This window comes from Archocentrus centrarchus, chromosome 18 (assembly GCF_007364275.1).
Source record: "Archocentrus centrarchus isolate MPI-CPG fArcCen1 chromosome 18, fArcCen1, whole genome shotgun sequence".
Taxonomy (NCBI): domain Eukaryota; kingdom Metazoa; phylum Chordata; class Actinopteri; order Cichliformes; family Cichlidae; genus Archocentrus; species Archocentrus centrarchus.
This window is the reverse complement of record NC_044363.1, coordinates 1,239,192-1,252,110: the sequence shown is the minus strand read 5'-3', so window position 1 is coordinate 1,252,110 and position 12,919 is coordinate 1,239,192. Positions and strand designations below refer to the sequence as shown.

Below are 12,919 nucleotides of genomic sequence, written 5' to 3'. Positions count from 1 at the left end.
TCCAAATTTTTGCACAGCTTTTGGCTGTTTAAGGCTATGGTCTTAAACTTTTGATCAACTGAAAAAATCATGTTTGAGTGTAAGTGCAGTTTTCAATAAATTCCCTGCTCTAAAGTTTTTGTCTCCTGTGCCGATTTCTTCTTTTAGCATTGTGAAGCTCTACTTAGAAGCTTCTTAAGATCCAGTAGTGCAAAATACAAATTCTTGCAATTTTTTAACTGGTCTTAAGATTTTGATCAGGAGTGTAGAACCTGAGGATGTTGTTTTCTAACTCCTGATCCCCCACTCCATTCCAGTAGGTGACGGTAATGCAGCTCTAAGCTGGTTTGGTCAACAGCAGACCCACAAGAAGAAGACGGTGACAGCGAACTGTAATGCAGCTAATGTGGGTTGGATCAGATCAGATTGCATTTTTTATTTCTTTCCGATATCCGATCCAGTAATTCAGGCCAGGATCGGACCGATACCTATACTGAATATCAGTATCGGTTTCCTAGTATGAACCGGAAATCATTTGCTGTTAAAGAAGAAAGTGGATCTGTTTTGAGGAGGATCTGCTATGACTTGCTTGTACCAGGAGAGATATTCGGCCTAGGAGGTACAGGAACAAGGTAAAGTCACCTTATCGCCAAGGTTAGCGGCGGAGAGCAGCCCACTACCTGGGACACAAATGAAGATTAATTAATGAGTGCTGAAACATCTCAGTGCTCAGTGTGATGGAAAAGGAACCCTGCAACACCTGCTCAGCAGCTGTCCGAAAGCCCTGGCTGATGGCATCTATCGTTGGCGCCACAACCAGGTACTCAAGGGAGTTGCAGAGGTGGTCAGCGCAGCCATCAAGACTTTATCACCCCAGCTGAGTCACCTGGAAGATGGGGTATGATGTTGAAAGACCCGAAACCCCCGATGGACTCAGGAACATCACTGAAGATGTCACATGCCAGAGCATCGTAGGGATGTATCTTAAAACCAAAACCTGCTATAAAAAAAAAAAAAAAGCTTCCATCGGGCTTTACAGTTCACAGTTCCGCAAACACAACAGAGTAAGATTTAAGACAATAACAAGTAAATTTCAGCATGAATAAAACACATGTAAATGACTTGCAGGCTCTAAAGAGAGGAAAAGGATCATAATTAAACCTGAGCATCCTTCACTCTCCCTCCACCATTCAGACTCTTCCACTGTGATTGCAGTTTGAGCAAAGGGGTCACAGACAGAAGTTCCGCCCCCATCAGAAAAGGCCTATATGTAACAGAGGTGCCAGGGTGTGGGTGTCTCCTGTGTCTCCTCTACAGGAGGAAGTGAAAAACTCAGACAATGAGACTGTATAGAGAACTATAATGAGAAACAGTCTGACACGCTCTAACATCCTGAATCCTGTGGGACTCTTATTGTAGCAAATCTATTTGTGTACGTGACTCAATCTGCAGCAGCCCCATAAAATCCTAACTGCGCTTTTCTCAGCGCCTCCATCTAATATCTGTCTCTGCTGAAATTGTGTTACACTCTTTGTGGTGCAGAAGGGTTATCATTGCGCGCTTTGATTTTGCATCTCCGTGTGCATGCATTTGATGCTTCTTCTTTTTCTTCTTTTCATGACAGTTCTGTATTTGGCCTGTAGAGGGCAGTGAAAAACTGCATTATCTTCACTGGATAAGAGGTCCACACATGATTTCTAAGATTTCTTGATCCGTCACAGTGTGTGTGTGTGTGTGTGTGTGTGTGTGTGTGTGTGTGTGTGTGTGTGTGTGTGTGTGTGTGTGTGTGTGTGTGTGTGTGTGTGTGTTTTGGTTCCTAAACGTTTCAGCGCTTCATAAACCACTAGTAATACTTAAAAGTTCTAGCGAGTGATAATATGGGAGCAATGTCAAAGACTGACGTTACATCCACACACAATAGTAGTAAAATTCTTGCTGTTCCCTTGTCTGAGTTAGTGGGAACACAGATACTGAACAGGTCATAGAGTGGAGCCTTAGGCGAATCCCACTGGTCATTTTTGATGAGTCATTTTCAGACCAGATAACACAGTCTGCTCTCAAAAGAGGAAAAAAGGAAAGCTGGGAATGCATTCTGTAAGAGCCTTAGCATTCTGGGATATGATATGCAAGCTGTGGAGGACAAGCACAGATTTGTTATTTGGGGTCAATGTCAGGACATCAAGTGGATTATATTGACAGATAAATAGCTGTGACTGCAAATCTAACCTTACGAGGCATTTCTCCCTGATCTGAGAGCTTTCTGGGACTTGTCTCTATTTATGCTGTAATCCTGTATTTCATATTTTAAGGTATGATTTTGGGGGCTGGTCAGAACTAATTCAAAAGATGTGTTGAAACTCATCCATTTATCTGTCTGATCGGCTGTTCCTTGTCAATTATCTTTATCTGATCAAATTTGAAATGTGTCTCCCCTCAAACAGGCAGCACACAAGTCCTTCCAATACAGAGATGAAGTATTGAACTTTAAATGACTTAAAACACAGACAAAACAAGCTGGGTGTCAAATGACCGACCTCAGAAAAGGTTTAGCAAGATGGGGTTTTTGAAGGATGTGCAGAGAGTACGACCGCAGCTCTAGGTGTAGTCCACACTTCACTGGGGGTGGGGGGGTGTCTAGTAATGCTAAATGACTTGCAAGTTTCAGCAACGTGCAGTCGAGGTTTCTTCTTTTTTTTTTGTCGCTGCATAGAAATGTAGAACACACTCTGCACTCTCTCTTTCTCACTCACACACCAAAAATAAAGACAAAAAGCAGAAGTAAAAGCTGAGTGCTTCACCCTGTCTGAATCACCACAGTGAAAACATCTTTGCCTCATATTTAAAACAAAAAACACTGTGTGATAACATTTGTATTTACAAAATGTGTATTATGTTCACACATAATGAAAAGAAAGATACTGATCAGCTAACATGCATGGGTCGCTTTGATGGGCTTTCACATCAGAGAGGGAGTGAAAATGTTCAGCAGTGCTTCAAATGCGAACTCTATTATTGGCCAGCAGGTGTCAGTGTAGCTCTAGGACACCACAATTATACAGGAGGTTGTATTTACAGAAAGGGTCAGGGCCTCTCTGTGTGGAGTTTACATGTCGTTAGCCTAATAGCATAATGGCCTAAGTCATATTTTGGCATATTTTGAGATACCTACTGTAGATTCATTTAGATAGATCTCAATTTTGTTTCCTCCCACAGGCATGCAGTTAGTGGGGTTAGATTAATTGGTCATTCTAAATTGCCCATAGGTGTGAATGTGAATGATTGTCTGTCTCTGTGTGTTAGCCCTGTGAGACTGGAGACCTGTCCAGGGTGTGTCTTGAGTTTCGCCTTATGGCAGCTGGAGTAAATAGTAATAATATTAGCGTTATTAGATTAGGACTTTTATAGTGTTGTAGAGAGAAAACTAGCAATTCCCTTTGAGGTGCTTAGCAACAGCAGTGAAGAAGAGTTCCCCTTTGTCAGGGCTTCAGTTGATTAGGGTAAGGAGAAAGCAGAAGACGGGCAGTGAAAAACAACGCCCAGTTAATAAGACGCATGTTGGTTGTCCCAGTGACTACAGGTCTGAAATATGCAGTTCCAGATACCTGCTGGGAGAGAGCGGGCACTGAGGACAAAACATGCATACAAGATACAAATTTAATAGCATGCAATAGTGGCACCATAACCAGTGAAAGAGAGGAGGAGATTTAATAAGGAAGTGCCTACGAGAATTGAGTTCCATGACAGAGGCACACACACACACACATTAATGCAAACCACAGCAAGATTGTGTGTATGTGTGTATATGTATATGCATGTATATATATGTGAATATGTGTATCTTTCTCTCTCTATCTCCTTCCTTCCTGCCTGTCAGACCTGGCATAAATAAATAAAATACAAATACAAATACAAACATTGGTACAACCTATTGCAAAAACCGGTCATTCCACACACACAAACACACACACACACATTTGTACATCTTTGTGAGGACCCTCATTTGTTATGATGCATTCCATATCCTCTTGTCCTAACTTTACAGTAATGTCACATTAAATATGTAACTTAAACTTTTACCTTCATCCTGACAGAAACATAATCCTGACCTTCAGACTCAGTTTTAACCAAACAGCCCTTAGAAGGTGTATCAGAATATGAGGACTGGCCAAAATGTTCTTATCCCCATTATTATGACTTCACCATAACCTTTACCTATATCTAGTCTTACAATAATCTTAAAGCCTAACAATAATCTCTATTTTAAACTGATGATTAATCATAATTAACACGTCACCGACCTGCTTGTTTTTTCCTAAACAAAGACAGATTCTAAGATGACAACATGACTGTTTTATGCATCCCCACAACATGAGGTCAGCAAATACAAACACACGCACGCAGAAGGGTGTAAAAGAGGAAATATCCAGGGAGCAACAGTTCCCAGGGCAAAATTTGAGTGCAGACGTCAGAGGAGAAAGCCGGGCTGCTTTGAGCTGACAGGAAGGCGACAGTAACTCAAATAACCACTCAGCAGCAGCAGCACGAGCCCACAGCAGGTCCCACGGTACAAAGACATGCAGTTAGTGGGGTTTCTAGATTGCCCATAGGTGTGAATGTGAGTGTGGATGGTTTCTCTGTGCTGGCAGACTGTGCCCTGCCTCTTGCCTCAGCAGGGAAAAAAAATACCTGCGATGGCACAGATCATGTAAGATATGTTTTAAAAGCGCATCGTGTGTGATCTGAAGTCAGCTATTTGAGTCTTCCACAGCTGACATGTCAGCAAATTAAAAGCAGCGCTGAGCGAAAACAGTACTTTTAGATGTCAGTGATAACATCTGACCTTTATAGTTGAACTAAAAGAATACCCTGCGTGATGAGTCACATAACACTGTGGCAGTGTTTACTGGCTTAAATGAAAGTGGCAGCAGCATGAGACTATATTACTGCAGTGGTTCCCAAAGGGATTTTCTGTTTTTTTTAAGGGGGCTGCAGCGCTCTTGACTTGGGGAACCACAGCACTCCTGCATCACCGTAGAGTAGTTGGTTGATTGTTCAGATTCAGCAGGCTAAACACATTTCTTAGGCACACTTAGTTTTAGTCGTGAGCAGCTTGGTTAAAGATCATCAGATAAAGTTGTGACACCAAACTTGTACAAATGTTTTTTTACTACAGGAAAAAAGAAAATCTCAAATAAGCACAAAGAGGAAGTTGAATGATTATGAGCTGATAACTCACACATTTATATACGACTGAAAATTGTGTAAGAAGGACAAACTTCATTTTGTCACAGAGAGGTGACTTTATTATTGGCAGCAGCTAATGTCTGTATGGTTTTGTCACTTCAGTCTACCTCGGTCTTGTGAAGACTTGGTTCCTTTTGAGGTTTGTAACTTCCTACTTTACTGTGCTTGTACGTCCATCAGAATAGTGCTGTGCAACGTGTCATGTAGTAACATAGCAGAGACCACATCAGACCAACCGGTAAGGATTTGGTGTTGTTTGCCTAGAGAGGGAATGCGTGCATGTACTGAAGGTTACTTAGGGTGCATTTTGTGAATCTATTGTCCAGTTTTGACTTTGAGAGATTATCATTTGATGACTCTGATAGATCCAGATTCACTGGCTGTGTGGGCTTTTTTGGGGGAAGGGGAACAATATGGATAATATCTTGAGGTTTTATGTCAGTTTTAATTATACAAGTATTAATATATATTTTTCATTAAAGGTAACGAAAGTGTCAGAATTACTTTTGATATAATTTTTTTTTACAATATTTCAAAAATATTTTTGCACAGTTTACACCAACAACAGAGTAGTGGCTGTAGCTCAGGAGGTAGAGCAGGTCACCTACTGATCAAAAGGGCGGCGGTTTGATTCCTGGCTGCGTGCCAAAGTATCTTTGGGCAAGATACCGAATGCCAAGTTGCTCTGTGAATGTTAGATAATGAAAGCACTTAGCTTAGTTAATCATGGAAGTACTTGTGTGAATGGGGTAAATGTGAACATGTTGTATAAGCGCTTTGAGTGCTCAGACAGAGTAGAAAGGTGCTATATAAGAACAAGTCCATTTACCATAAGTAAATTAATGACAAAAAATATTTAATCCAAATTGTTTATCCCAATGCTCCTCCTTCATAATTTAGTCCATTAAAATGTCGAAGCTGCATGGCTTTACTGTGTTTCATTGTGATTCTTCAAAGTCGGCACCTACTGCTTTGATTACATCTTTGCACTCTTGGTATTCTCTCAGTCAGCTTCATGAGGTAATCACCTGAAATGGTTTTCCAACAATCTTGAGGGAGTTCTCAGTGCTGCTGAGCACTTGTTGGCTGCTTTGCCTTCACTCTGCGGTCCAACTCATCCCAAACCATCTAAGCTGGGTTTAGATCAGTTGAGTGTGGAGTCATCTGACGCAGCACTCCATCACCCTCTTTCTTCTCTGAACAGGTGATGTTGAGATGTGTGTGCTGCTTGAACTCTGTGAAGCATTTAGGTGGGCTCTTATCTGGGGTGCTGTTAACTTGCAGTTTCTGAGGCTGGTAACTCTGATGAACTTCTCCTGAGCAACAGAGGGAACTCTTGGTCTTCCTTTCCTGGGGAGGTCCTGATGAGAGCCAGTTTGATCATAACGTTTGATGGTCTTTGTGACTGCACTTGAGGAAACTTTCAAAGTTCTTGAAATTTTTGGATTGACTGACCTTCATTTCTCAAAGCAATGACGGACTGTTGTTTTTCTTTACTTAGTTGAGTAGTTCTTAACATGATATGGATTAGAACAATAATATTCACTGTATACCAGCTGTACTTTTTCATAATACAACTGATGGTCTCAAACACATTAAGAGGAAAAGAAATTATCTCTTGTCAAGGCACAGCTGTTAACTGAATACCATTCCAGGTGACTACCTCATGAAGCTGACAGTCAATGCCAGGATGTGCAAAGATGTCATCTAAACAAGAGGAATCTAAAATCTAAAACATATTTTAGCTTGTTTAACACTTTTTTGTTCACTAAATAATTCTGCATGTATTTTTTCATACTTTGGATCATTGTAGTAGTAATCTACACTGCAGACAATTTTTAAATACAGAAAAATCACTATATATAATTAGGTCAACCATGTAAGTTACACAACGACAGCTGAAACTAATTGTTTAGAGGATGTGGGGAACATGAAAGATAAGCGTGGAAGACATACTGCTGCAAACAGAGCTCCTCTTTCTGCCATCAAGCTGCTTTCACCTGCTGTTTCACTCTTAACACGTATGCTGGAGTTTCAGAATAAAAAATACTGTTTCATGGGGTACAGCCAACTCCCCGGTCAGTTTGGTATGAAGAAAACTCAGGTGTTGTCAGAACTAAAATTAATTTGACCAATTACATCTGCGTTCACCATTTTATATCAATATGGCTACTTTAAATGGGTCCTTAACACAAGCTGCAGTAACAGCTGCTACCTGTGAGCCCAGCCTCTGTAAGTTCCCACCCTGTACATACATATATATATATATATATATATATATATATATATATATATATATATATATATATGTACATGTACTGTATGTTTATGTTACTGGTGACATTTCCTCCTTACTTGTTTATACGTTAAATATAACATAACCCTACAGTGTCTTCTAATGTTTTCCTAAAGAACTTTACACCACCAGATAACTTGTTTATAGACATGTTAGTTTACCACTGGCATTAATTTGCAGTGAATAATTGATTCATACTTTACAACTAGAGTTTTTTTTAAAGCCCGTAGCATTTGTGATTCTCCCCTCATATGATCGCTGTTTTCCCTGGCTTTGAGTATGTTTTGAGTCCTGAGGGCTCAAAGCAAGGTGTATCGTATTGTAAGGTAAAGAGCCTACAATGATTACAGAGAAAACCCAGCAGTCAAACCGACCTCCTGTGAGCAAACACTTGGTGACAGTGGGAAGGAAAAGCTCCCTTTTCACAGGAAGAAACCTCCAGCAGAACCAGGTTCAGGGAGGGGCAGCCATCTGCCACAACCAGTTGGGGCTGAGGGGAGTCAGGACAAAAGACATGCTGTGGACGAGAGCCAGAGGTTAATGATAACTCATAGAAAGTCTTGTAATCTGTGAAACACCCATTTTAAATCAGTCAGATGCTGCCAGCACCACCACCACCCCTTCCTATCAGTGTGCAGGCATAATCATGAGCTAACTTAACAAGTTGATAACCAACTTCCTGTGAACACTTATTCTGATGGCCAATAAGTGAATACAGATAACAGAAAAATACTCTGGCTACTTAGTATAGTAGTAGTATATTATATCTTTCCCATCACACCAAACTGAATGCACCCATGTAAGCACACTCACATGCACCCCACTTGCATGCAATCGTGTGTACATTTTTTTTCACAACATTGCCTGTGAAAACACAGGAAAGCAACGTAAGGGTGTGACAGCTACTAAATGAGGAACAAGACACTTTGTAAAGTCTCTAACTTGTTCACATTATTGGAAACTAATATTCTGAGACACAACACACTGACACTATGTTGCCACAGTTTCTACTTTTTTTGTTTTTTAACTTTTATTTTGGCTGGTTGAGTCATTATTTTCATTGCATTTAAATAACTCATTTTAACTCAATGCCCCTAAAGTTATCCATTCTTTTTATTTAACCACTTATAGACTACCAGGCCAAAGGGATGTATGTTAACCTAACCCAAACACTACCTCTAAGTAGAATAGAATCAAATGCCTTTATTGTCATTATACAGGATGTACAGTGAGATTGGAGACTAGGTCGGGATTTGAACCTGTGCCATCTGCACCGCCACGTGGCTTATGTGGTCACCCATTCAACCACTGAGCCACCCTGGCACCCAGTCTAGATGTTGGTGGATGTATTTTGTATCTTGTATTTTCTTATATTACTTCTGTTACAAACATTTGCAGTTATCTGCATGCTGGGCGTGCCTGTGATACAATCATCTGGTTAGGAGTGAAGATGTTAATCACAAGAACAAACGCAGAATGGTAAAATGCAATCTGCGCCCAGGACAGAAATAACATGACATCGGCTCATGTGCAAAGACAGCATGCTAACACAAAGCAAAGAACCCAGACTGATGTTAAAGCTGAGTGCACGCAGACCCCAACCCGACAGCCAGAGCCTGATCTTCAACCGTAAACGACGGCAGTGATGTTGACCTATGAATCATTCAAGCATAAAAAATATGCACCTAACTCAAGGGATGAACCACTGTCGTCTCTACACATAACAGACAACTTAGGAAAGAACCTAAATTATATCTTTACTAGCAGCCTGTCATGGAATTATTGAATTTGTTGCCATTTTCTTTGTTGAATTGACAAAAATTACCAAAGACAACACAGTCTGACAGACATAAAACAGTATTTTTGCACCAACAAGGTGATTCCTAAAGAGCTATTAGCTTAATACTTGGCAAAAGTTAACTTGGCATGGTGTGCAGGGTGTCCTTTAAAAAAAATGAGGAAACTGGACAAGTGAAGGACAAAAGAAGAAGTGGCGGGCCTAAAGAAGAAAAAAATCTACATCTAATGCAACTCTTTACAGTAACTGAGAGTCACATCTGAAAGATGATCAGAAATGGTCTCAGTGCAAGGGTGACAGACAACAATCTATTCTTGAGTAAAGGGAAGAGGGAGAAAAGGCTGAGATATGCAAAATTAGGCAAGCACTGGACCAAATTCTGTGGTTATGGTGCGATGAGTTTAAAATTTGGAAATCTTGTTTCAAATAATTAGTATGTTTATCAGCGATCAGGAGAGAGGCGTGACAGTGATTTGGGTTTGGTTTGGGACTGCAGGTGGTGGTGGGATCTTGCCAGAACTGAGTTATGAATGCAGAAAAGTTGCTTGGAAAACTGTTCCTGAAGACTACTCTGAAGAAATTACAAGATAGCATGCCAGAGAGAGTTCAGGCTTATACCAAATATAGACTTTCTAAATATAAAAACCTCATTTTTTGCCTTGTGTTTCCCATTTTAATGGTAAAATATAAATAAAGGAACGGTGGCTCAAGACGCTAAACTGAAGCTCCAAATAGCTATTTAGTGTTCCTGAACAAGAAAAACAGGGCAGCATGGTGGTTAGCACCGCTGCCTCAAAGTTACAATACCATCTGGAAGGTCCGTGTTCGAGTCTGCACAGGCCCCTCCCTCTGCCATTTGCATGTTCTCTGCGTGTCCGGGTACTCCGGTTTCCTCCCACAGTCCAAAGACATGCACTTACTGGGGTTAGGTTAATTGGAAACTCTAAATTGCCCATAGGTGTGGATGTGAGTGTGGATGTTGTCTGTCTCTCTGTGGCCCTCTGAAAGGCTGGCGACCTGTACAGGGTGTACCCTGCCTCTCACCCTATGTCAGCTGGGATAGGCTACCAGCCCCCCCCCCCCCCCCCCCCCCGACCCTAAATAAGATAAGCGGAAGTGAATGGATGGATGGATGAACAAGAAAAACCAAATCAGCTTTTACTCCTGAACCATTCCTCGTACTGAAACCATATTTAGACAATAACCGCAGACATTTTTCATGGTCCTCTTTCTTTAAAAGTGAAAAGTTTTGAAATGGTCTTATTCTTTCATAACAAAATTGTCCTAACTGCCTGTTATGATTTCTTTCTTTTTCAGCTGTGAAGCAAAACATCTAAGATGAATGGAAACATCAGCCACCCCGTTGGGTCAACTTCTGTGAATGTTTTTACCATCACCCTCCACGGCATTTTCTCTGCCATTGGTATTGTGGAAAACTTCCTCATCATCGGAGTGGTGGGCTTCCGTGTCCGCCGCACAATCATTAGCATCTGGATCCTGAACCTCGCGGCCTCTGACCTGCTGGCCACTTCTTCGCTGCCCTTCTTCACTCTGTACCTGGCCCTTGGCAAAACCTGGACGTTGGGGACAACTTTCTGCCGCATCCATTCCTCCATCTTCTTTCTCAACATGTTTGTCAGTGGCTTCCTGCTGGCGGCCATTTCTATGGACCGCTGCTTAGTGGTGCTGAAACCTGTCTGGGCCCAAAACTACAGGAATATCGACCTAGTGAAGAAGATATGTGGGGTGATTTGGGCCATGGCTGTGGTCTGCACTATCCCATTCTTTCTGTTCCGTAAAGTCATCAATTTACCGGACGGCCGGAATCTCTGTTACTATGATTACGCTCGATTCCTGCCTGAGCCAAAGAACCAGACAGCAATAATAAAGCAGCGCAAGGAAGGACTGGCATTAATGAAGCTCTTTATTGCCTTCATAATCCCTTTGGTCATCATCATCGTCAGCTATGCTACTGTAAATTCCAGACTGGCCCGCAGAGGCAACCGTCGGCCTTTCCGTTTTGTTCGCCTTGTAGTGTCTGTGGTGGTGAGTTTTGTACTCTGCTGGGCGCCGTACCACTTATTCATAGTCATTGAGGTGATGGCTCCAAGCACTCATTCTGTACAGACCTTTATAATACAGGCCCTCCCAGTTGCAGCAACGATCGGCTTCCTCAACAGTGTCCTCAACCCGGTTCTGTATGTGTTCAGCTGCCCTGACCTGTGCAGAAAGATCAGACATTCTCTCGGTGCAGTGATGGAGAGTGTTCTGGCTGAGGATCTAGCAGAGTTTTCCCGGCGCCGCAGCACAGCTCGGAGCTCTATCGGCAACACTGAGATGATGATGAGAAAGAAGAATTCCATTCCAACTCTGACTCAGGAAGAAAGTGTCAGTAACTCAACTTAGACCTGAAACATACCGTTATGTCTTTAGTAACTTCAACTGGATCATGTACCAATTATACAGCATTTTCTCATGAAACTCACATATCTTCTGTCTTACTTTAGAATTTAATCTTTTACTCCCCACCCATCCATCAAGTCACTAGTGCCTATTCCAAGGAGAGGAGTAAATTAACATCCACCCCCTTTAGTAGAATTTTAGGCTGTTTTGAGCATCCAAATGGGAAAGATTTTAACACAAAACTGTAATTAAAAAGAATACGTGAGCCTTCTTGTCAGATCTTATATTTAACATCTTCTAGTTTAGTGTGTTGGGGTGACTGTAGCTCAGGAGGTAAAGCAGGTCACCTACTAGTCGGAATGATGGTGGTTCAGTCCCTGGCTGCATGCCAGAGTATCCTTGGGCAAGATGCTGAATCTCCAATGCAGCCGTCGGAGTATGAATGTGTGTGAATGTTAGAAAGAAAGCAGTTAGCTGTGGAAAGAAGTGCTTGTATGAATGTATGTGAATTGGTGAAAGAGGCATGTTGTATAAAGGGCTTTGTGTGCTCAAAGAAGAGTAGAAAAGAGCTATGTAAAGAGCCACTTTTAACAGTTTGTACTGACCAAAGTTGCAATATTTTTTTTTCTTTTTTTTTAATAAAATAAAAAAAACAGCAATACATATTACATATTACACTTGTCACAAATATGCAGATGTCCCTGCCTCAGCAAAACTTTGTAACAGTGCTTCATTGTGCTTATTATAGTGACACACTGTAAAAAATGAAATAAGTGACTTTTTTCAGTTTAGTTTATAGTTCTTAAATAGAAAAGTATAGCCTTTTTTTCCCTTTTGTTCAATTGTAGTCAAGCTCTCAGCTAATAAAGAGCACTTCAAACCAGTTTCCTTTATGCTCCAATTCACAGGCGAGCAATAATTTAGCCAGCATTGCCAAACAGTCATGTGCAGTATGCCCTGAATACTTTTACTTGTGTTGTGGTAAACTGGCAGAAACTGCTCCATACTGTGTAATTGTCTTATTCTGACTGGGGTGTTTGATTCAAATGTAAATGTATTTGAACGAAAGAAAGGATGCAAACATGTTTTGTTTTTCACTTAGGTTGCAAGAAAAAAAAAACGCACGATGTGTTTCTCGCTAGATGTTATCAGAAGCTGTGCTTACACGAGCATTTTTTTTTTGTTTCAGATGCGGCATG

At 41.2% G+C, this 12,919-nt stretch overlaps 1 protein-coding gene across 3 annotated transcripts in view; it reads left to right on the top strand.

Annotated features, from left to right (window-relative positions):
* Positions 1-12,424, top strand: part of LOC115796735 (prostaglandin D2 receptor 2-like) — a 30,079-nt gene extending 17,655 nt beyond the window's left edge. The window contains exons 1-2 of one of the 3 annotated variants that reach the window (XM_030753152.1): positions 5,281-5,362; positions 10,635-12,424. In XM_030753152.1, coding sequence (XP_030609012.1) covers positions 10,656-11,723 — 1,068 coding nt within the window. In that variant the 5' untranslated portion in view covers positions 5,281-5,362; positions 10,635-10,655 and the 3' untranslated portion in view covers positions 11,724-12,424. Of the gene's footprint in view, positions 1-5,280; positions 5,363-5,426; positions 5,462-10,634 lie in introns of those variants that run through there. The other 2 variants (XM_030753150.1, XM_030753151.1) reach the window with 2 other exon arrangements.
* The last annotated feature ends 495 nt before the right edge of the window (positions 12,425-12,919 follow it).